The following is a 26,600-nucleotide window of genomic DNA, read 5'->3' on the forward strand; positions in this document are numbered from 1 at the left end:
TTCACGGAAATAGAAAAAAGAATACTAAAATTCATATGGGGCAAAAAAAGACCCCGAATAGCTAAAACAATCCTAAGAAAAAAGAACAAAGCTGGAGGCATCACAATCCCTGACTTCAAAACATACTACAAAGCAGTAGTAATCAAAACAGCCTGGGGCCGGCCCCGTGGCTTAGTGGTTAAGTGCGCACGCTCTGCTACTGGCGCCCGGGTTTGGCTCCCGTGTGCACACCAACGCACTGCTTCTCCGGCCATGCTGAGGCTGCGTCCCACATACAGCAACTAGAAAGATGTGCAGCTATGACATACAACTATCTACTGGGGCTTTGGGGAAAAAAAAGGAGGAGGATTGGCAATAGATGTTAGCTCAGAGCCAGTCTTCCTCAGCAAAAAGAGGAGGATTAGCATGGATGTTAGCTCAGGGCTGATCTTTCTCACAAAAAAAAAAAAAAACCGCGTGGTACTGGTACAAAAACAGACACACAGATCAATGGAACAGAACTGAAAGCCCAGAAATAAAACCACACATACATGGACAGCTAATTTTCGACAAAGAAGCTAAGAACATACAATGGAGAAAGGAAAGTCTCTTCAATAAATGGTGTTGGGAAAACTGGACAGCCACATGCAAAAGAATGAAAGTGGACCATCTGCTATCGCCATTCACAAAAATTCACTCAAAATGGATCAGAGACCTGAAACTATAAAACTCATAGAAGAATATACAGGCAACACACTATTTGACATTGGTCATAAAGGAATATTTTCGGATGACATGCCTACCAAGACTAGGGAAACTAAAGAAAAAATAAGCAAGTGCGACTTTTTCAGATTAAAGAGCTTCTACAAGACAAATGAAACCAAAATCAAGATGAACAGACAACCCACCAGCTGGGAGAGAATATTTGCAAAACATATATTTGACAAGGGATTAATCTCCATAATATATAAAGAACTCACACAACTGAACAACAAAAAAACAAACAACCCGATCAAAAAATGGGCAGAGGAAATGAACAGACACTTCTCCAAAGAAGATATACAGATGGCCAATAGGCACATGAAAAGATGTTCAACATCACTAATCATCAGGGAAATGCAACTCAAAACAACACTAAGATATCACCTCACGCACGTTAGAATGGCTATAATCACCAAGACAAAAAAACAACAAATATTGGGAAGGATGTGGAGAAACAGGAACCCTCATACACAGCTGGTGGGAACGCAAACTGGTGCAGCCTCTGTGGAAAACGGTATGAACATTCCTCAAAGAATTAAAAACAGAAATGCCCTATGATCCAGCTATCTCATTACTGGGAATCTATCCAACAAACCTGAAATCAACAATCCAAAGAGGCTTATGCACCCCTATGTTCACTGAAGCATTATTCACTATAGCCAAGAAGTGGAAGCAACCTAAATGTCCCTCGACTGATGATCAGATGAAGAAAATGTGGTATATATGTACACAATGGAATACTACTCAGCCATAAAAAAAGACAAAATCGTCCCATTTGCAAAAACATGGATGGGCCTGGAGGGTATTATGTTAAGCAAAATAAGCCAGAAAGAGAAAGACAAACACTGTATGATCTCACTCATATGTGGAATATAAACCAACACATGGACAGAGAAAACTGTATTGTGGTTACTGGGGGCAATGGGGGTAGGGGGTGGGCACAAGGGGTGAAGGGAGACATATATATGGTGATGGACAAACAAAAATGTACAACCCAAAATTTCACAATGTTAGAAACTACTAAAACATCAATAAATAAAACCACTTTCTTTGAATAAAAAAAAAAATTTCTATACTACAGTATGTGTTATCTCAATCCACTTAGTTGTGCTCAAGCCAGAAACCTAAGAGTTAGCCTTAAAAATGCTCTCTCCTGCCTCCTTCTCATACATATATCCAATCCACCATCTAATTCTGTCACTTCTAACTCCTAAATACTCAATCCCATTAAATTTCTCCCTCTCTACTCTTACCATTTGCCCTCTCCTCCCAGTTCAAATCACTAATCTACCAGACCACTTTGTAGCACTCTGCTAGTCTTCTGCATCCACTCTTACTCTCTCCATCACATCTCCATTAGGACCCAGAGTGCTTTTTTTTTTTTTTTTAAAGCAGATGCTTGATTGTCTTCTCCCAGTTTAAAACCCTCCAGTAGTTTCCCTTTGCCTTCAAAGGGTAAATTCCAAAATTCTCATCATGGCCTACATCAATCTGCATCACCCATTCCTTTCTAAAAAATACAACTTGCATTTTCTCTTAAAAACAATTCAGTATTTGGACAAGAAAAAGAAATAAAAGGCATCCAAATGGGAAAGGAAGAAGTAAAATCATCTGATTGCAGATGACATGATGTTATACATAGAAAACCCTAAAGATTCCACACAAAAAAAACCTATTAAAATAATAAATTTAGGGCCAGGCCCGTGGCTTAGCAGTTAAGTGCGTGCGCTCCGCTGCTGGCGGCCCGGGTTTGATCCCGGGCGCGCACCGATGCACCGCTTCTCCGGCCATGCTGAGGCCGCATCCCACATACAGCACCTAGAAGGATGTGCAGCTATGACCTACAACTATCTGCTGGGGCTTTGGGGGGAAATAAATAAATAAAATTAATAATAATAATAAATTTAGCAAAGTTGCAGGATACAAAAATCAAAACACAAAAATAAGTTGCATTTCTATACACAATGAACAATCTGAAAAGGAAATTAACAACTCCATTTACAATAGCAACAAAAAGAATAAAATACTTATGAATAAACCTTACCAAGAAGGTGAAGACTTGTACATTGAAACCTACAAAACATTGCTGAAAGAAATTAAAGAAGACAACTAAAGTAAATGGAAAGATCCTTGTGTTCGTGGATTGGAAGACTTAATATTATTAAGATGTCCAACTATCCAACACAATCTACAGATTCAATGCAATCCCTATCAAAATCGCACTGGCATTTTTTGCAGAGATAGAAAAATTTATCCTAAAATACACAGGCAATATCAAGGGACCCCAAATAGCCAAATAATTTTGAAAAGAACCAAATTAGAGGTCTCACACTTCCTCACTTCAAAATATATTGCAAAGTTACAGTAATCAAAATAGTGTGGTTCTGGCATAAAGACAGACATACAAGCAATGCAACAGAATAGAAAGCCCAGAAATAAACCCTCACATACATGGTCAAAAGATCTTCAACAAGGGTGCCAAGACCACTCAATGGGAAAAGGACAGTTTTTTCAACAAATAGTGCTCAAAAACTAGATACCCACATGCAAAAGAATGAAGTTGGACCCTTACACTTACACCATATAAAAAAATTAACTTGAAATAGATTAAAGACCTAAACATAAGACCCAAAACTATAGAACTCCTAGAAGAAAACAAAGGGGAAAAGTTTCAAGACATTGGACCTGGCAATGATTTATTGGATATTACACTAAGGTACAGGCAACAAAAACAAAAATAGACAAAAGGGACTACCATCAGACTTGACTTTTGTGCATCAAAGGACAGAAGCAACAGAGTGAAACGGCTACCTAAATAGAATGGGACAAAATATTTGCAAATCACATATCCAATAAGGGGTTAATATCCAGAATATATAAAGAACTCCTACAACTCAACAATGAAAAATCAAATATTCCTATTAAAAAGTGGGCAAAAGACTTGAATAGACATTTCTCCAAAGACGATATACAAATGACCAACAAGCATAGGAAAGGTACTGAGTATCAGTGTTCATCAGAGAAATGCAAATCAAAACCACAATGAAATAGCACCTCATACCCGTCAGAATGGCTACTATTCAAAAAACAGAAAATAAGTGTTGTCCACATAAGGATGTGGAGAAATTGGAAACTCTGTGTACTGTTGATATGGGACCGTAAAATGGTGCAACCTCTATAGAAAACAATCTGGAAGTTTCTCAAAAAATTAAAAATAGAATTATCATATGATCCAGCTATTCCACTTCTGGGTATGTACGAAAAAGAATTGAAAGGAGGGTCTTGAAGAGATATTTGCACTTTCATGTTCACAGTAGCACTACAGTTATGTGACATTCAACGACAGGGATATGTTCTGAGAACTGCATCATTAGGCTATTTCGTCATTGTGTGAACATCATAGAACATACAGAAACATAGATGGTATAGCCTACTATACACCTAGGCTATATGGTAGTAATCTTACGAGACCACCATCATATATGCAATCTGTCACATCCACTGTTGACCAAATTGCCGTTATGTGGCACACAACTATGCTCACAATAGCCAAGAGTGGGAAGCAATCCAAATGTCCATCAACTGATGAATGGACAAACAAAATGAGGTATATACATACAATGGAATACTATTCCCCTTTTAAAAGAAAGGAAATCCTGTCACATGCTACAACATGATTCTTGAGGACATTATGCCGAGTGAAATAAGCCAGTCACAAAAAAGGTAAATATGGTATGATTCCACTTATATGAGGTATCTAAAGTAGTCAAAGTCATAGAAACAAAAAGTAGAATGCTGGTTAACCAAGGGCTAGAGTGGAGGGTAGAGGAAAAGGAGAGTGCTATTTAATTGTTGTAGAGTTTCAGTTTTGCAAGATGAAAAAGTTCTGGAGATAATTAACACTACTAATCTGTACACTTAAAAATGATTAAATGTTATGTGCTTTTTACCACAATAAAAAAAACGCATTAAAAATCAACTCAGCATTGTTAGCCAAAAAAATCCAAATTCAGAAGTTTAATAAAAATACAACACTTCAACCTCTAGATCAGTGGTTCTTAACCCCAGCTGTAAGATTATCTTGAACTTCGACAAAGTACTAATGCCTAGGGCTCACACCCAGAAACTCTAATTTAATTGGTCTGAGGTAGACCTCCAGCAATGGTATGTCTAAAAACTCTACAGGTGATTTAAGCACAGCCAGGATTGAGAACCACTGCTCTAGGTAACTGTATTTCAGTGTCCAAATTTCCAATAGGGATAGTCAATCTTCACCCCACCTCTCACCCTTTCTGAAGGGAAAGTTACACTTACAAGAAATAGAATTTTCACTTAAAGATGTCAGAATTTCTTAAATCATGGTGCCTGCTTTTTCATTAAGTCTGAAATTTTATGGTCATAACTGATTTTTGACATGATTGATATAAAACAGATAAGAAAAAATTCCATGTCATAGATGAACCTAGTTAGTATGCGACACTAAAATTTTTGTGTGAAATAAGATTAGTATTACATTTAATTAAACTGACATATCTATGTAACATTATTATAAAATACACTTATTAAAACAGAAACAATGTATTTTTCTAGGATGTTTCAAGGAGCCACTGGATGTGTGTTTTAAAAACATTTGTAGTAAAAATGAAAATTTGAGGGTCTCTCTATTTAATTACATAATAGTAGAGTATAATTAATGTGAACAAAATACAAACTAAATACAAAATATGTCATCAGCCTGAAATGGGAGCGTGAACACTTTAAAAGCTTACTGCAGTTAAGTTCTATAGTTACATTCTATCCAGAGTCACTGATCCTCAAGGATCTAGGGGTTATACACAAGAAAAAGGCCATCTAATTTGGTAAAGATTTTTAAAAATAAAATCTAAAATGCTCCATTTACTTATTTTTTTATACTGAGACAAGGTCAGTTAAAAGCAAAGGAGAGAGAAGGAAAACAAAGGAAATAAATAAAAGATAATGAAAGAGAAACAAGTTAGGAAAACTAAATTACTATATAGTCTATAAGGTGCTCTTTTTAGAGACTTTCTATAAGAAATGTCCTAATACAAAAAAACTGTCAATAGATTTAAGTCTAGGTCTCAGAGTCAACCCTTTTGGCATTCTCTATACACAGAGGTAAAAATATATATACACACATGAAAAATATACCAAAAGTGTCAGAGTGAAAGAACTGGAGATTTACTATCTGAAAGCAAATGCAGTAGCTGCATTTAATCAGATCTGGCCTCACCCTATTTACCTGGACAGTATTAGTTATCCCTTGCTCTTTCTTCCCATCTCCTCTCCCTTTAAAATATTATTACATCTTACATATACTAATATCTGGTAAACCAGGAAGCATTTTTCCCATGTTCACTTTAAAATGCAAAGTTTATTACTGAAATAAAGACTTATTTTCTCATAAAACTGAAAGATTTATAAGTACTACGGAAAAGCTTAAACTTTAGAAATTTCCTTTGAAAACCAAAGGGTTGTGGAAAAAAAAAAAGAGAGATCTTCAGGGCTTAAGATTCAAGAAAGGACTGGCAAGTTGATAAAAATGCAAATATGCAATTGTAAATTACCCCAATATAGAATTAGAAGGGGAATGGCCAAAGGAATTCAGTGTGACTGTAATAGGGAGCTCTCTCAAAGTTTCGATTTTAAAATGACACATATAAAAGAAGGAAAAGCAGCCTCAGGACCAAGGATGCAGTGAGTGTCTGAGATCTGGTACTAACCTATGGAAAATGTTATTAAAGCTAAAATCCAAGATGACCTCTAGCTCACGAAAAATGTTGAGAACAATCAAACTGGTGGAAAATTCTCAAATTCTCTTCTTGAGAAAGGCCTGATGTTTGGGTTTGATTATGTATTATTTATGACGACAGAGAAAAGGAGAATTTCTCTATTCTTATGGTGGTTCTGATAATAAGCTTTAGATTGAAAGAGGTAGAACAACAATGGAGGAAACAGAAATGGGAAAACGTAATTTTCAAAAAGGGGCTGAAGGTAAATTTTGCAAAACTGTAGACTAGAGGAATAGATATAACCCTGAGTAAGAGTCTCAAAATTAATTATATTAAAAACATGGTTTGTGACTGTTCAGAAAAAGAAGTGTGACTATTAAGAGCCAAGACAGATTCACTAAACGTAAATTAGGTTACACTTTCCACAAAAGTTATCTCAAAATGTATCATAGACCCAAATATAAAATGCAAAACTGTAAAACTTCTAGGAGAAAATAGGAGAAAAATCTGTATGACCTTGGGTTTGGAAATGAGTTTTTAGATAAAACACCAACAGCACGATCCATGAAAGAAAAAACTGGTAAGTTGGACTTCATTAAAATTTAAAATTTCTGCTCTGTGAAAGACACTGTTAAGAAAAAGGACAAGTCATAGAGTGAAAGAACATACTTGCAAAACTCCTGATAAAGGACTTGTACCCAAAACATACAAAGAACTGTTAAAGCTCAACAATAAGAAAACAAACAACTCAGTTAAAAAATAGGCAAAAAATCTAAACAGATGCCTCCCCAACAAAGAGATACAGAAGGCAAATATGTATATGAAAAGATGTTCAATATCATTTGTCATTACAGAAATCCAAATTAAAACAACGTGATAGCACTACACACCTTTTAGAATGGCTAAAATTCCAAAAATAACAATACCAACTGCTAGTGAGGGTCTAGAACAACAGAAATTCTCACTCATTACTGATGAGAATGCAGAATGGTACAGCCACTTTAGAAGACAGTTTGGCAGTTTCTTACAAAGCAAAACACAGTTTTACCATTATGATCTAGCAATTGTACTCCTAGGTATATTTACCCAACTGATGTGAAAACTTATGTCCACACAAAAACTTGAATGCAAATGTTTATAGCAGCTTTATTCTTAAACACCAAAAATTGGTGGTAAACAAGATGTTCTCTAATAGATGAATGGATAAACAAACTGTGGTACAGTCATAAAATGGAATACTATTCAGCAATACAAAGTAATGAGCTATCGAGCCACACAAAGGCACAGATGAATGCTAAATGCATATTGCTAAGGGAAAGAAGCTAGACTGAAAAGGCTGTAATTATATGACAATATCAAAAAGGCAAAACTATAGAGATGGTAAAAAGATCAGTAGTTGTCAGGTGCTCAGGAGAAGGCTGAATAGATGAAGCACAGTTGATTTCTTTAGGGCAGTGAAACTATTCTGTATAATACTGTAATGGATACATGACACTATGCATTTGTCAAAATCCATAGAACTTCACAGCACAAAGAGGGAATCTTAAGGTGTGCAAATTAGAAAAAATTATTTAGGAGTTTGGGGGTACACAGGATGGAATGCAAAATATGGTAAAAGAATCTAACTATATTACAAATGTTATGAAAGAACTTCACTGAAAGAGGTGGGGGAATAAGGTGCTCATCTAACTAACTTTGGATGAGTGGAGTCTCTAAGAATAATGGCAAGAGAAACTCTATATAGCACTGTACTTGATAAAGTTGCTTTCTACAGGGGTACAGGTTATCAATTCTGAAATCACTACACATGTATATTAGGACTGATTAAGTAAGTATATGGATAGCCAATGGTGGGAGAAGCCAGTCTGAAAAGGCTACATTCCATATGATTCCAATTATATGACATTCTGTTCAAACGAGAGGTTCCAGATAAACAACAGGAAGAGGCTATAACGACCCATGTAGTATGGATTAGAGTTGGAGACATCAGTATGAACTCTCATATTTAGTGTAACACAGATACAGCTGGTTACATACAGAAATATTTATAGATATGTGTATATACACAGATTAGTATACCTACATATATTTTTCTGCTTGTCCACTGAGAGGTCCTAGAAGCAATGACACCCCAGCAGCAACAAGCAAACCTAGTTACCACATCTTGGTTTCTAATACTATTTGCCAATAAAAGGAGCTAGGGCTCCTTGGAGAAACAGCTGATTCTAGAACTGGGGCAGGAAATGTGCAAGATAAGCCTGGAGCATCTTATAGTGCCAGAAAGCAAGAAAGTACTCAAACAAAAAATATAACCCACAATGATGTGGGTATACCAAAGCAATACAGAAGTTAACTCAGAGAGTTCCCAGCTGCCAAAGTCAGAATAATTTGAGCAACAAAATAAATAAGGAGTATTGGATTATGACCAAAGTATAAAATAAATATCTAATGAGTCCACACTGATGTAAATAAATGACTAAATAAATAAAGGGGGAAGAAAAGACAAATCTGTGTAGAATTCCAAGTAATCTATGTAGACACTGCCTCCTCAAGGAGAGGAAGCTTAATTCTCCACCTCTTAAATGTGAGCTGCATGTAGTAACTTTGCTCCAAAGACCGGAGCGCGGAAAGAGGGAAAAACGAGTAATTTTATAGTGGAGACACCTGACAAACACACTACCTCAGCCAGGTGATCAAGGTCAACATCAACAGTGAGAAGTCATGTTGATAGTATGTACCCTTGACATGATGCGATGACAGCGGCAATTTACCTCTGTGATCTTCCTCCCCTAAACCCATAAGCCCAGTTCTAATCATGAGAGCAACATCAGCCAAATCCCAGTTGAGGGACATTCGACAAAATACCTGACCAGTATTCCTCAAAACTGTCAAGGTCATCAAAAACAAGGAAAGTCTGAAAAACTGTCACAGCCAAGAGGAGCCTAAGGAGACATGATGACTAAATGTAATGTGGTGTCCTGGCTGTGATCCTGGAACAGAAAAGGGACATCAGGTAAAAACTAAGGAAATCTGAATAAAGTATGGACTTTAGTTAATAACCAAGTATCGGGCCGGCCCCGTGGCTTAGCGGTTAAGAATGCGCGCTCCGCTACTGGCGGCCCGGGTTCGGATCCTGGGCGCGCACGGACACACCACTTGTCCAGCCATGCTGAGGCCGCGTCCCACATACAGCAACTAGAAGGATGTGCAACTATGACATACAACTATCTACTGGGGCTTTGGGGGGAAAAAAAACGAGGAAGATTGGCAATAGATGTTAGCTCAGAGCTGGTCTTCCTCAGCAAAAAGAGGAGGATTAGCATGGATGTTAGCTCAGGGCCGATCTTCCTCACAAAAAAAATAACAAAGCATCAACATTGGTTTATTAATCGTGACAAATATATCATACTAATGTAAGATATTAATAGAGAAAACTGGTTGTAGGAAATATGGGGAGTCTTCACAATTTTTCTGTAAATCTGAAACTACTCTAAAATAAAAAGTTCATTTAAAAAATAATAAATTAGGTCAGACTAACTTCAATATTAAACAATCATACTTAATAGAACTCCAGCCAAATATCTGTTATGGTCTTTCATCAAATCCTTACAGACAAAAAGGAAAACCATGGACCAGACATAAGGAAAAACAGACGTATTTGATGAAACAACCATAATCAAAGGGTATTGATTAAGGGACTGAAGGCAAGCAGGAAGACTTCTATCAGTATACCAGGGGCTAGGTTTCCGGACATGAGCTCTTTACGGTAATTATCAAGGACCTGGATGCCAACAGAGTGTATGCTAATAAGGTATGCTAATGAGAGGAAACTGGGAGATTATCAACAAGTTGCAGAGACAGAATGGATCGAACACAGTGAAATTAAAGAGAAAAAAAAATTTAATACCTTGTGTGCCAAAAGACAAAGTATAAAAATGTAGATAATTTAAGAGTATCATTTATTTAAAATTTTTTGTGCAATTTTAGTTACCTCATTGAGTTCTCCGAATGATATGGCTACCCAAAAAAGTAATGTCATCTTAAGTAACACTAACTTAAGTATAAATTGTTGGGATGAAGAGGATCAGAGTACCAATGACCTCAAAGCTGGCCAGATCATATTTAGCGTACACATTAAGTTCTAAGAATTCCACATTCAAGCAAACAACAACAAACAAAACGCACTCAAAAATCAGGAATTGTGATTGTAGATTTAAAACCATGCCACCCCAGGAAAGCTTTTAGTCTACAGAAGAAAAGAGGACAGGGTGTGGACATGATGGCGATCTTTAAATATGACAATCGCGATGATGTGAAACAGGGATTTATACCTTGTTTGGTATGGCTTTAGGGGTAGCACTAGATCCAAAAGGCGTAAACTCAAATAATGCAGTTTTCACAGTTCTCACAATGAAGCTTTTCTAATAGGAGACTAAGAATGGACTGAACTACATAGTTACCATTCTCTACAAGTGTTCAAGCAAAGGCTGATATATCTATCAACAATGTTTTAGAAGGGAGTTAAAATTGAGTAAAAAATAAATGAGCATTCAGTGCCTTTCCAATCCTGAGATTATGACTACAGAAATTGGCATAAGCAATATATAAGCCTGAAGTTCCTGTGATATTCAAAGGCCGTCTACTTGAATTATGTTGGTTTAGTTAACCTTATTCTAGGATGCTAAAACCTTAAAGTGAAACCAGCATTTTCAATATTCAGTCCTGCCCACCCCCAATGCCCCAAAATCAAGAGCATTTTTTGGTTTAGCCGGGTTTTAGTAAGTCTAAAATTAGTCAATTAAAAAAAAAAAAAAGAAAACAATTCAGGATTAAGTGGATTATCTACTGTTCAAATACTACATCAAACCTTCAAAGGCTTCACTACAAACAAATTAATGAGCACAGGAGCCTATCAGGTGTACTCATTATTCCCTGAGCTCTAGCTCTTCTCTTCAAACATGCTATAGGCTAAATTCAGTTAAACCAAGGGGTTGGATATATAATACAAAAAGCTAAAAGTTATCCATCCTTTTAAATCATCAAATTTGAAAATGTAAATAAATTAGTATGTATGTGTAAAATATTAATTCCTTCAACTTTTCAAAGGAAATAAACATGAACTTCTAATTTATGTTATTATCCATAAAATAACTCCCATCAAAGAAGCATTCTAAATCACAGAGGATAAAGTAAAAATTATGGCTGCAAAATCTCTCATCATATAACATCTCTCTGGTTGATTCAGAAGTTGTATTAAAGTCTGGCTACCTACAATCCATCTGCTATTGTTGAAACCCCTCTTGGCTGAATAGTCCAAATTATTCCAGTGGCTATGTCAGGTGAAGACCAAGAAATAAAGCAGCACAGAGACGGGCGGAGACATTTGTTAACAGAAACAATGTTAGGCACATTTAAACAAGTAAGGAAATTGAGTATATTTTCTTTTAAAAAAAATTTTAAATCTCTCCTAAGGTAAAGGTCCCATTTTCCTGCTTTAGTAGAATGTGTGAGTTTGGCAAAAACACTCTTCAGAAACTGACAACAGAAAAAAGGAGTTCATTCTTTATTTAAGTTAGGTGCGATTTTATTTTATTAGGCTAGGTAAAATAGGGCATAATATAAAAAGGAGAGAGACTGAGGATCTGACTTCAACTCCTGGCTCTGCCTCATATCACTGGCAATATGACATAGAAAAGACAACTAATTTTTCTGAGCCTCATTTTCTCATCTGTAAAATAGGGACAATAAAGATCTTACTTTTTTCCACAGGATCATTGTGAGGTTAAATGAAACCATATAAAAGAACATTTCAAACTGTTAGGAACTATACAATGAAATTCGATATTATCATTAATATATTTAATATCTACTCTCCATTTTCTCTAAGGTGTTCAGAGCACTGTAGCTAATCTGTCGATATCCATGAAGGAAGGGAGTACTAAAAGTAAACTTCTTGTGAAAACTAAGAAACAGATAACATTGCTAGAACTATCAGTAAAGCAGGGAGAAATGGGAAGAGGGGGGTCAGGGAGGAACAAGCAGCTTGAAAAGAAGTTTGGAGATTGGCTGGGAAGCCTTTTGGTAAATATCAAAGTACCAGCGAGTTCACAAGCAATGGGCTTAACACTCCCTTCTCAGAGCCTTGAAATTTGCTATCACATAGCAAAATATCTACAGTTTGCTATCAATCAACAGGAAAAGCAGCAATAAACAATGGAAGAAGCTTATTTACTTCTTTAGTTAAATACCTTGGGAAAGGTTAGGGTGAAATCTGGGCACCTTCCTAAATAATCACAAGAAAAATACCAAAGACAACTGTGCTCTTCTTCGCAGTATATACAATTTTTCAACTCTGAACAGTAACTATTATACATATTAGTGATTTAGCCATCTACTTTTCCAATAGGATATCTGCCAGTTTGAGGTAAACTGGGATCTTTATTGCCCGAGCTTATCCAATAACAACAAAGCAGGATAAAATAAAATTGAGCAGTAAGCTGTTTGAGAAAGAGTACTAATCTTAGAGACAAAAGACTTGAGAATTCTAGCATTAATTTCTTATTCTGTTTTGAGGAAAATCATTTAACTACCCTATTTCTGCTTCTCCATCTGTCAAATAAGTTAGTTATCAAATTTAAGCTAGATTGCCACCAGTCAGGATCTTGCAGAGGGAATTCCTCTGTTGAACAGATGCTGGGAAAATATTTTAGTTTCTCTGTTACTCTAAGATTGTATAATCCTACAAATACATCTTCCCCCAAATAAAATAACAGTGAAGGGCCTCAAGAATCTCAGATAAAATTTAATTAAATGGTCCTTCTTTGGGATATCTTGAGATGAATTATATCAAAACAATTTTAAGTACTTATTTTTTCTAGTCTACTGATTCCTTTTTTTTCTCTCTCTCTCTAGAAAATTTACCTTTATCCTTATCCAATGGTTCCTGGGAAAGAATAGTGCACAGTACCGGGTTTTTCCACACCCCAGTCTCTTGAGCTAGAGTAGCTAAAAAATGCAATTCACAGCTGCCATTCTCCATCAGCTTTTCATGAGCTACCTATAAATATTAAATAAACATCCAAAGAATTACAACAGATTTTCAAAAGCAAGCTTATCAGGCTTTAAATATAATACTAAACTTTTGAAAAATATCTTAAAAATTTCACATCACATTACAAAGTGCTGAATTCCTTTACTTCTGATTTTTAAAGACAAATCTCAAGGATAAGAATTATATCAATATAAATTTTAAACAAATACAACGGATTTCTAGAAATAAATCCATATTATTTTTTTCCTCAAAATCTAAACCAAGAGCAGAGTTATTTCTCAAGGAAGCTATCAGAATATCCATACCGTAAAAGACCTTACACATTTTATATCCTCTGTGTTAGTAAAAAAATTTTCCCCAAAACTTCTATCATTAATAAATGCATCAAGGCCTACGTGACAACTTACACATATTCCAATAAAAGGGACTTATGAAAAGAAAACAACTAAATGTGTGATTTTTCATTTATTCATTACATAGCCTTGGTAATATCCTATTAAAACTGACATTGAATCTTGCTTACTAGTTGTTTCCAAGTGTTCATGCAATTGGCATATTCTTCAGGCCACGAAAGACCAATAGCTTTTATTCAATTCAGAAAATGTTTATTGAGAACTTCTATGGGGCAAGTACTAGGAAAGAGAGCAACTAGTCCCTGCATTTATGGAGCTTATCCTCTAGTGAGGTAAAGAAATGTTTAAACAGTTAAAACACAAGTAAAATGAGACAAATGCTGTTAAGCAGGTATAAAATAACCCTGAGAAAGCCTTGAAATGAGAGCACAGTATCATGGAAATTCTTAAAGCTGCACACTATGTTTACACAAAACTCTATTCCTCAAAACCATAAAAATCTTCCCATTGCAACAAGTTCAAGCGCTTTAAGAAATTTTCTTTGAGCAAAAAGCTACCATAGAGGGATATAAAGAGTTGTCTCCTTCTCAGTAACCATAAGAAAACATACCAACTAGTGCTATTGTTTCAAAAAGTAAGGTTTAAAAGTTTATCTTATGTTGACAAAACAAGTAGTATGAAGAATTCAGTATTATATTTGTATATAAACAACTTATTTAATTAATTCTGTGGTAGAATGTATCTGAATGCCAAACAATAAAAAGTTCTGAAATAATTATTTGCCTAAAAATAAACACTTGCTAGGGAAAAAAAAATCTAAGATACAAGTTACTAATATGCTGAAGTAGAAATTGCATGATCAAAAAGTTAGTTGCAATGTGACAAACAGGACAAGACACCTTCATTTCAACAAACAGTTATTAAGTATCTATTATATGTAAGACATTACATGGAATCCTATGGTATTAACATGTGAATCCTGCCTTCAAGAATTTTTCACTTGATGTAGATTTTAATGTTTAATACTAAAATAGGAATGTTGATTTCTCTGCCTAACTACAGTTTATTCCACATGCTTCTAAAATTTGAGACTAATCCTCTTTAATATATCTCTTACAGAAAAACATAAGGCCAAAAGATATTTTAAGAACTCTGGCTAGAGAAATAGAGAGACGACTATACTTTTTGAAACTAGCTAGCAGGAACATTCCTTTTAACTAAAGAATTAGTCAAAATTTACTAGAAGCTATAATATATCCAGCACAATCTAGTGCTTGAAACAAAATTTAACATTCTTGAAGATACTCCAAAACAACTAAGGGCTAAATTGTATAGTACTTATATAAGTAGACAAAAAGATAAAGCACGTGTTTTCAGATATAGGAGAAAAAGCATGGGCTTTGGAATATAGAACCTTGGTTCAAATAACTACTCTGTGATATTAGCTGTATAAGTTTGGGCAGATAAATATTTTAGAGTATGAGCCTCAGTTTCCTCACCTTTAAAATGGGAAAAATAGACCTACCCCCACAAAGTTTTCATAAGGATTAAATGAGATACGTTAAACTCTTACCAGCATATGGCAGATTTTCAGCAATTAATTAATTAATTAATTTCTAAATACAAATGCGGGCATTTTCTTTTGTGTTCCCTTACTGCTCTGGCAAAGCCCTAATTATTTGCTCTGAAAGAACTGTGAAACATTCAACCAATCTATCTAAATGTATATTCTCATTTAGTAAACATTTATTGAGCATCTACCATACGCAAGACACTTGTGTTGATAAGAGCAGCAATTAATGTTTGTCATTACTTAGATATTTTAAAGTTTAACTGAATAATTTCTTAAGAACAAAGAAAACTGACATAAGATATACCTATATTAAATCCAATAGGTAAATATTCTCACCTGCACCAGTGCCTGAAATTGTTCCCACTGTTTATCTGATAACTCAACAGGCAGACACAGTAAAAGTTCAACACAGCTTCTAAAAAACAAAAAGTTGGTAAAGATACAAATAATTATTAAAATTCAAAGTAAAATGAAATGAATAATTCTAATATCATCAGTAGACATCTCATAACTAATCTATTTAAAATTCAACTATCATAAGACCTAAGATATAAAGTTAAAACTAAAAAGCTAAATCTAATTTTTTATTTACTCAAAGGTCTACTCACAATGCCAAACGTTCCAGAACCAATGCTACATTTTCACATTCAGAGGTAAGATATGGTCGGGCTTTAACATAACTTTGGATAGCCACTGTGTATACCTCCAGTAAAGGTAAAGGATCTTCTGAAGTTTTCCATTTCTCTGCATATTCAAGGAGTGTCTGTTTTGGAAGGAATAATAAAAAGTATTCAATGTAAATCAAAATACACATTGACCAATCAACTGTTTTTCTTTGCTCCCTGAGAAATTTTGAAAAGTAACATTTTTTATTTATAAAAACAAAAAGCAGTTTATGCTGATTAAAATACTAAAAGCAATGGCTTCATAGTTTTATTTCCAGCAGCTCTCTGCAGGAGAAAAGATTAGTGTTAATTCATCCAACAACAGCATCATTTCGTGAAGGCTGGTTTTAAATAATGCAAGCATTATCTCCTGTCTTTCCTAGTCAAAATACCACCTTTTGCCCCCAAATTTCTAAGATTTAAGTTATTTTAAAAAGAAGACACCTGGGCAAGTAATACTTGACCAGGCATACAGTAAAGAATTTAAAAGAACATTTATATTTTCTATTTTTCATATAAGGAGCAAAAAATTCAATACCTAACAATAAATGAATCGCAGATGCTCAGAAAAGACATGTAATTTTTCAGTTAACAAAAAAATAATAGTACATAACATATAACTGTTTTTATGACAAGCTTTACCATTTAAAAAACAATCTTGGGCCGGCCACATGGCTTAGTGGTTAAGTGTGCGCGCTCCGCTACTGGCGGCCCGGGTTCATACCCCGGGCGCACACTGACGCACCGCTTCTCCAGGGATGATGAGGCCACGTCCCACATACAGCAACTAGAAGGATGTGCAACTATGACATACAACTATCTACTGGGGCTTTGGGGGGGGAAAAAAAGGAGGAGGATTGGCAATAGGTGTTAGCTCAGAGCCAGTTTTCCTCAGCAAAAAGAGGAGGATTAGCATGGATGTTAGGTCAGGGCTGATCTTCCTCATGAAATAAAATAAAATATAAAATTAAAATAAAAAAATAAAAATAAAATAAAATAAAATAAAATAAAATAAAATAAAATAAAATAAAATAAAATAAAATAAAATAAAATAAAAATAATCTAGGGGCTGGCCCAGTGGTCCAAGCAGTTAAGTGCGCGTGCTCTGCTGCAGCGGCCCAGGATTCGCCCGTTTGGATCCCGGGTGCGCACCAATGCACCATTTGGCAAGCCATGCTGTGGCGGCGTCCCATATAAAGTAGAGGAAGATGGGCATGGATGTTAGCCCAGGGCCAGTCTTCCTCAGCAAAAAAAGAGGAAGACTGGCATTAGATGTCAGCTCAGGGCAGATCTTCCTCAAAAAAAAAAAAATAAATAATCTAAAGACCTTCAACATACATAAAATCAATATTAAAGATATTAAAGAATGATTATAAGGTCAAATAATTTTAAAATAAAATGCTTATTTTTTAAATTAAAAAAACATCACCCTTAATGAAGTAAATATTTTAAATTCACCTCATCAAAATTACTAAAAGGAAAAAAAATGCTGTTTATCCTATAGAATGAAGATATGGAAGAAACTGGCAACAGTTAAATAGACACTCACGTGGTAAGACTCCACAACTATTAAAATAGTGAGTTACTAAAAACTTATCTAAAAGGTTCTACAATTAAGCTAAATGAAGTAGGACTCTAATTAAATGTCTTTAAAATATAGAAGACTGCCACAATTGGTCTTCTTCACCCTTCAAAATTTAAGACTCATCTCATCACATGGAAATTCAGGTGTCATTTCCTAGGAGAGAGGGTATCTTGATGGAAAATTCCATGAGGGCTTGTATGCTCTGGCATACAGAAGCAGCTTTAAAAAAAGGTGTAGACAGGTAGGTAGGTAGGTATGAAGAAAGGAAGGAAGAAATTACACTCTACTCTCAAATACTCAAAAGAAGACACTGCCTTGTCCTCTCCACTAAGCTCCCTCTAGCAGAAGTAGTAAGTGATCAGAAAGAACAAGGAAGAAAGGAAGAACAGAAAAGGTAATCTGATAAATTAAAGAGCAACATAACCTACTTTCTGAGTAGTCATATATTCACAGACCCTGACCCTCTCCAAGTTGACAGAGTGCAGGTAGTCTGGAGACCCAGTACTTGCAACTGGCATCTGAAGTGAGGGACTGAGCCCTTTAACCTGAGGAGTCTGATGATAACTCCACGTACTGTCAGAATTGAACTGAATTGTAGGATCCCTATTTGATGTTGGAAAGTTGGAGAAGTGGTACTGGAAAAGACACCATGTATTTGGTGTCAGCAGTAAAAAAAATCTCTCAACAGGACTTACAAAGATCTAAACAAAAACTACCAATTAAATGGAAAAATCTGCATTCTGGGATTCTTTTGTGATTATCCTTCTATTTCTAGGAATAAAATGGAGTGTGATATTCTGTGTCCAAAAATGTTACACTGCCAAGTTGGCGTGGTTGGTTTTAACGTTTTCCTCAGGCATTTTATGGTGATGTGACAGAGAGAAGATGACCTCACTCACATCTTCAAGGATTTCAGAATTAACACCAACTATGCATACTTGTTACTTTAGCTACATATGTCTTTTCACACAAAGTTATTAAATAATATTTTCCCTTTCCTGAAAAAACAAGTTTAGACATCTAGGGAATTTCATGCCTGGCAAATGTTCTCAATCTAATATGTATTAGATTGAACACTTAGGTTTCCCCTATTAGTCCTCTTGCAGTAATGAATCAACTGCCATAATAGTTTTAACTTTTGCTGGAAGAGAAAAGAAACTATATCATACAGATTTCTCAACAGCTTTGAAATTATAAGCTTCCTCCTTTTCTTGTCTCCCAACCCTCAAAAAAAAAACCTAAAAAAGTCATATATATCTACATATATGTAAATATATCTACATTTTGCCCAAGCCCTACATTTCTTGATACGTTTAGTTCTGCAAAAGGTACTCATATATTACTTCTTTCCTTTATGTAATTGAGTTCCTTTGTCCTCAGATGAAAGAAATTTTTAAACTTACCTCAAATGTGTAACCAAAGATGAATTCTTTGGGGTGTAATAGGGTCTGAATTGATAAGAAAAATAATTGACAAATCACAGAATGTTGGAACCAGAAAGCATCTTAAAAATTATCTCCTTTCACCTCATTTTATAGATGAGGAAAGAGGGAGAGGAAGCAGATTCTGGTGAAAAGGAGACCATTTCTGTGGCTATTTAATAGTCTAGGAATAATGCAACTAGGGAGGGGGTAGAAGAAAAGATGACAGCAGATTATGAGAGAAAGTATGAAAAAAATATGACGACATGCTCATACTAATTACATATAGGAGAATAAGTTAAGTTGGGTTAGAAAATAAATATCTATCTGTATAAATCTATGAAAGTTGATATTCATAGCCTACTAATAGTAGAAGTTCCCTTGTTTCTCAAGACACTAAGATCAGTAGAATCACTGTGAAACTGGAAGCATCCCCAACATGACTAGTTAATAAATTATGCTTTCTTCCATTAAAAAAGTTACTTATTTGTATCTACTGCCTTATCTATATTAGGGCTTTCAGGCAGGAATCCCAGAATGATCAGACTCATATTCTTTTCACAGAATCAGAAGAGACCTTAAAGATCATTTAATTCTGTTTCACAGAGTAGTAATTAAAGGGTCCAGTGACCTGCACAACATTAATACAATGGGTAATTAGCAAAGCCAGGCAGCCTCACTCTGTGAAACATTCTATCCACTATAAACAAATGCTGTTTGTGGTAATGTAACAGAACTATAAAACCGTGGAGTTACTTTATAATTACTAAGTGTTTTTTACCTATATTATTTTAATTATTCCTCATAATTCTGTGAGGATAAGTACTATTTATCCAATTTGCCAGCCACAGTAGAATTAAATGACTTCTTTCTCGGTTAGGCTTATTTTAGCTGAAAGAAAATCCAACTCAAAGCAGCATAAACAATAAGAAAAGTTTCTCACGTAAGAGGAAATGAAGAGGAAGGGCAGGTTCCAGGATTGGTTAGTTTAGTAGTTCAACAATCTCCTCAAGGACTCTCACCTATGTCTTCACTCTGCCATCCTCAGGTGGTACCCCCACATCCAATGCCTGGGTCTCAAGAGAGTGAAACAGGTTTCTTATCCAGACTCAGCAACAGCCAGAAGAAAAGATGAGACCATCTCCTCATGTGCATGTCTTTTAGGAACAAGGAAACCTTCCCCAGAAACCCCAAATCCAATTCCCATCAGATCTCTCCTCAGGTCTCAATGGTCACAATTGCATGACACACCTATGTCAACAATCACAAAGCCACAATGGGACCCCGTGGTTGACTTTTAAACCAGTCAGAACTCACTCTCCAAAGCTGGAGATAAGGCCTGATTCTCTGAGGCACAAAGCCATGTGGAGGAAGGAAAATACATAAATAAACTTGGGATTCTATTAGGGAAGTGGGGGAGGGGCCAAAGTCTCACACTTCAGTTGTCTCACCAATGGTTTTTATTCCCACATGTCCTCAAGAATGAGTAAGTGAATGTGCGTGTGTGTGTATATATATATATATATGTATGTGCGCGTATTTATATTTATATACACATACACATATAAACAAAGATAATGGTCATTGTGATCTGGTTTGGAGAGAGGTGTTGGGAGATGGTATAGGGGAATAAGAGATAGGGAAAGAAATGTTAAAAGTCTTCCTATGAGGCACCAGATTGCTTCCATTAATGAGTAAACTATAAACTAAGTATGGTAAGAAATTTTTAAAACTGTTATATGAAGAATGACTGAAGGAACTAAGGATGCTTAATCTGGATAATGAATAACATTTACTGAATATTTACTATATGCTAGGTTTTGTTCTGAGAGCTTTACATGTTATCACCCATTAGCAATTAGGTAAATTATAGTAAGATGCTTATACTAAAAATGGACAAACTGAGGCATAAAAAGGTTAAAGTAACAAGCCCCAAGATCAAGGGAGAGGAGATTCAAACCCTATTAGTCTGACTTCAGAGTCTGAGTTCTTTACTAGGCTCTACATTACTGGAGAAATGAAAATCTGATTCACAGCTACATTCATAAATCTGAAAACTTGTCATGAAGACTTGTCATGTAAGACAAGAGTTGGTCTTATTCTGTGTGGTCTCACAGAACAAACCAGGATCACTAGGCTCAAGTTTGAAGGAGATACATTTCAGAACCATCAAACAGAATTATCAAAAACAGAACAGGCTGGCCTCCTGGGACCGGAGGACCTATCACTGAAGTTATTCAAGCAGGAGTAAGATGACTCTGAGTTCAGGATGCTGCAGACGAGTCATATTTGTAGAAGAGTCACATTCCAAAATATCACAAGAGACTACTGGTGGCTCAAAGAGGTTTTGATTGGTGTGCATATTGTTTAAAAATTATTTTAATTAGTTTCTAATATTTAAAAATCATAAGTTTTACATAAAACTCGGCTTTCTGGCTTTTCTTGTTTAAAAACTTGTGAAAATTTGGCAATCTTGGGCCCATATTTCAGCATGGCAACAACTGGCTGGAGCTGAGTAATAAGCCAAGCTCCTCCACTAAGACCAGGCATGGGCTCCCTGGTTGATAGAAGCCTCACTTAGCTGCCTCCCTCCTTAAGGATCTACTGGACCCTTACAAGGTATTAGTGGTCACAGGCTCTATTCTACAGCGTGTATTAGAGAGGAGGCCTGGGATAAGAGAAAGAAATACAAGCAAAAGAAAGGTTAAAGGATCATGTTATAACAGCGTCTCTAACTCAGTGTTGCTCAAGCTCTTTTTCATTATTACCCCCTCCTAAGGTGCCTTTTGACTTTTTTCCCTAACCGTCCCCCTACCCCCCAAAATTTTTGTGAATATCACAGATACACTGTATACCTGTTTATGGGCCACAAACTATTGTAATATCTAAGATTTTTTTGCTCCCGAAGAACCAATTTTCACTCTCTTGGGAACAAAAATGCATTCTTTAACATTTTGGCTCTAAGTTGATTTCTCATCATCTAAACCAGCAGAGACTAGAACATATATACTCTAGGGAGAAAGACAGTATAGATTAACTTCCAGTGCTTCCTTTAGTTTCTCTAAGGATTATTAGGAGAGAAAACAAAAGAGGAATAAAACCACAGGGGTGTTAAATTTAATGAACCTGAGGATTAAATTACATTACTGGCCTATGTAAAGATAAGACTAGTGGAGTGCTGGATGTGTTTATATTGTTATACTCATGTTCCAGTTCTAATTTACATCTAGGATTCTCCAGAGTAGAAGTTTCAAAAGTTTTGATCTCATGACTCTTTACTCTTTTAAAATTATTTGAGGATTCCAAAGAGTTTTTGTTTAAGTGGGTCATAACTATTGATATTCACCATTTTAGAAATAAAAGCTGAGATCTTTAAATTATATATTTATGAATGGATTTAAAATAACAATCAATCCATCATGTTACTATAAGTAAGGTATTTTTAATGAAAAAAAATGGTTTCCAAAAAAAATTAAGAGTGGCATTGTTTTACATTTTTCAAATCTCTTCAACATTTAACTTAACAGAAAAGAGCAGGATTCTCATATCTATTTCTGCATTTAATCTGTTGCAACATCACACATCATGCAACCTCTGGAAAACTCCACTGTACACGAGTGAAAGAAGGCAAATTTATCTTATAGTTTTGAATTTTTGGACCCCCTGAGCATTTGGTGAATGAATAGTCCTCTTTCAAATTTCAAAGTTATTAAAATTTATTTTAAGGTTTTGTGTAAAAATGCTGGATTGGAAACATACATTTTGCACCTTGCTCTCTCCAAACCTCACTAACGCAACAGTAATTTTTTCAAAGTGGCATAAACCCATAAGGGCTAAGAAAATAATGGAGGAAAGAGAAACAAAATTTTAAACACTGGAAAGCATATGGAAGATTGGCCTTCTAAGAAAAGTGATTCCTAAGTAGGCTTTACATAAAGACGCTAACTCTGCAGAATCACCAAAGGGCTCAAGAATTGGGAGCACCAGGTACCTCTGAAAACGGGGTGACGGTGAGGCTAAGAATGGTTGAAAGACAGTTTAAGCAGTTAAGCCTCACTCATTTCCTCATCCCTATCTACAACTAGGTGATCTAAGCTAGGCACTACTCCTCTCTAACCCCAGCAGAAGTTTATTCTGTAGAGAAGTTTAAAAAAAAAAGGTATCTGTCCCTAGTTGAGGGGAGGTATCTTATTTTTAACGGAGCATCAAGTCAACTTTACATATTGATTATAGAGACAGCTCCCCTCTCAAATCCCAAACCACTGCCAGAACCTATAGAGTCCTTAGCTGAGTCCTTCTCTGGGAACTCAAGAGAAAAGACCAAAAGATCCTGACACCAAGCCTTCCCCAGGAAAAGAAACCAGCTAGGTCACCTTACAATGAAGATCACAATAAACCCCACTCATAGCTCTCAATCAGTTTTTCAGCAGTATTCCTTTAAATATGGACAGCCAAGGACCACCAGACATTTGAGGAAAGCACCTAATAGGTGAGAGATCAAAACAAACAGTAACAAAAAGAAAAGAAAAAGAAAGAAACTTGGAGTGAGCAGAGACTATGCAGGCAGAAGAAAAAAATTCCAAGAAACTATCAATGATATCCTCAGAATTGTGAAAAATGTACTAGACATATGAATAAAAACACCATATCATAAAGGAATATTTATAGAAACAAAGATTTACATTAAAATATAATAGCAGAGGGGTCGGCCTGGTGCCATAGCGGTTCGGGTCGTGTGTTTTGCTTCTGCGGCCCGGGGACACCAGTTCAGATCCTGGGCGCAGACATGCTCACCGCTCATCAAGCCATGCTGAGGTGGCATCCTACATAGAACAGCTACAACTCTACAACCATGATACACAACTATATACTGGGGCTTTGGGGAGAAAAAAGAGGAAGACTGGCCACAGATGTTAGTGTAGGGCCAATCTTCCTTAAAAAAACAGCAGAAATGAAAACCTCAATTAAAGAGTTGGAAGATAAATTGAGGAAATTTCCCCAAAAAATAAAGTAAAAGGGATAAAAAAGAAAAGATACAAAAATTTGGAGAACAGTGCTAGAGGTCCCATAATCAACAACAGGAATTCTAATAAGTCAAAACAGAGAAATGGAGAGGAAGAAATCAAAGAACTAATTCAAGTTAATTTCCTAGAACCTAAGAACACGAATTGTAAGAATGGAAAGACCCACTGAGTGCCCAGCACAATTACTGGGGGTAGACCTATATCAAAGTATTTTTCTGCAAAATCAGAGCTCAAGGACAAAGAGAGGATCAAAATAAGTTGGGAGCGGGGGGGTGGGGGTGGAGGTGGAGTACAGCAGATTTCTCAACAGCAACACTTGAGACAAAAGAAAATGAAGCACTGCATTAAAAATTGAGGGGAGGGGCCGGCCCCATGGCTTAGCGGTTAGGTGCACACGCTCCACTGCTGGCGGCCCGGGTTCGGATCCCGGGCGCGCATCGATGCACCGCTTCTCCAGCCATGCTGAGGCCACGTCCCACATACAGCAACTAGAAGGATGTGCACCTATGACATGTAACTATCTACTGGGCCTTTGGGGAGAAAAAAAAAGGAGGAGGATTGGCAATAGATGTCAGCTCAGAGCCGGTCTTCCTCAGCAAAAAAAAAAAAGAGGAGGATTAGCATGGATGTTAGCTCAGGGCGGATCTTCCTCACAAAAAAAAAAAAAAAAAACTGAGGGGAAATTATTTCACATCCAACTATCATAAGTATTAAGACAGAAAAGCCATTTTCAGACATGCAAGTTCTCAAAAATTTCACCTTCTAGGCACATTTTTTTTAAGATGCTCCGGAAAGGAGAATTCCACCAAAATGAGAGAATAAACCAGGAAAGGAGTAAGAACAATATCTAGGAAAAAGGTAATCTAACATGAGAGAGATGATGAAGAAAGATCCCAAGAAGACAGCTGTGTAATGGGCCTAAAGAATAACTTCAGCATATCAGGGTACTCTAGAAGAAATTTCTTCAAGATGAACTTGATAGACTACTTAATGTACCTGAATAAGCTGAGAGGAGATTTATAAAACTGAGGGAGAGTTTGGACTGAATTAGTGGTATTTACATAGAAAATTCAGCTAATGAAATAAGATAATTTAAATCTACAGAAAACTTCACTCAAAAATTAGAGAATGCACATTCTTTACAAACATAATTAAAACATTTACAAAAACTGACCACAAACTAGGCCACATAGACAGTCACAAGAAATAACAAAGAATATTACACATTCCACATTCTTTTAACACACTGCAATAAAGTCAGAAACTATTAACAAAAGAATACCCCTACAAAGAAAACTATAAATTTGAAAATTTTTAAATGTACTTCTGAAGGAAAGTACCTCAATATAATAAAGGCCATATATGACAAACCCACAGCTGACATCATACTCAACAGGGAAAAACTGAAAGCCATTCCTCTGAGAAAAGGAACAAGACAAGAGTGCACACTCTCGCCACTCTTATTCAACACAGTACTGTAGGTTTTGGCCAGAGTAATTAGGCAAGAAAAAGAAATAAAAGGTATCCAAACTGGCAAGGAAAAAGTGAAACTCTTGCTGTTTGCAGATGACATGATTTTATATATAGAAAACCCTAAAGAATCCATCAGAAAACTATTAGAAATAATCAACAACTACAGCAAAGTTGCAGGGTACAAAATCAACTTATAAATGTACTTCTAAATTATGTGTGGAAATAACAGAAATCAGAGAATACTTAGACCTAAACTATAGCAAAAACACAACACATCAAAATTTGCAGGATGCAGCTAAAGCAATATAAGAGGAAAATTTATAAAAGCAAATGTTTTATACCATAAGTTCTGCTATAGCTTTTTTTTAAAAAAGCTACAAATTTGTTTCAACACAGTATGAGCAAAACATGAATCTGCTTACATGTGATTCTTTTGGTAAGAAACATTAGGTGAAAGCAGATAACTGCACCCAGCTGAACTGAGAGCTGTGTAGAAATACACAAAATGCATACAACTCAAACATGTACCAGCTACCTCAGCTCACCAAATGTGTGATGAACCACACCCACCCGTACATGGTGTTACAACTTTCTGTCCAATTTCAGAGAACTCTCCTTCCACCATCTCACAATAACTCACAAGCTGCATCTCTTCAGACAGCCACTTTCACAAGCAAACTTCAGGTCTTTTTCAAGGTATAGTACATTTATTTTAGTACTTATGTATGTCTTAACCACTAAAGGGGCATAAAATTGTACTACTGTTTTTATAAGGTTGTGTGTGTGTGTGTGTGTGTGTGTGTGTGTGTGTGTGTATGAGAGAGAGAGATTGATGAAGTTTTTGAGTGCTGTGCCTCTAACCCCATTTTCCCCATAAGCCCTGCGATTTTTGTCGTGCAATTCTGAAAAGCAAAGTGACTGCTATATGTTGTGACAAAGCAAAACCGGCTGCATTAGAAAAGAG

General features: G+C 35.9%; 1 protein-coding gene across 2 annotated transcripts in view; it reads right to left on the bottom strand.

Moving 5' to 3' along the window:
* ZNF292 (zinc finger protein 292) overlaps positions 1–26,600 on the bottom strand; it is a 94,217-nt gene that overhangs the window by 29,378 nt on the left and 38,239 nt on the right. The window contains exons 3-5 of one of the 2 annotated variants that reach the window (XM_058566671.1): positions 16,077–16,231; positions 15,805–15,883; positions 13,413–13,548 (exon numbers count right to left, since the gene is read on the bottom strand). In XM_058566671.1, coding sequence (XP_058422654.1) covers positions 13,413–13,548; positions 15,805–15,883; positions 16,077–16,231 — 370 coding nt within the window. Of the gene's footprint in view, positions 1–13,412; positions 13,549–15,804; positions 15,884–16,076; positions 16,232–26,600 lie in introns of those variants that run through there. The other variant, XM_058566672.1, reaches the window with a different exon arrangement.

The sequence above is a fragment of the Diceros bicornis genome, chromosome 23, assembly GCF_020826845.1.
Source record: "Diceros bicornis minor isolate mBicDic1 chromosome 23, mDicBic1.mat.cur, whole genome shotgun sequence".
Lineage (NCBI taxonomy): Eukaryota > Metazoa > Chordata > Mammalia > Perissodactyla > Rhinocerotidae > Diceros > Diceros bicornis.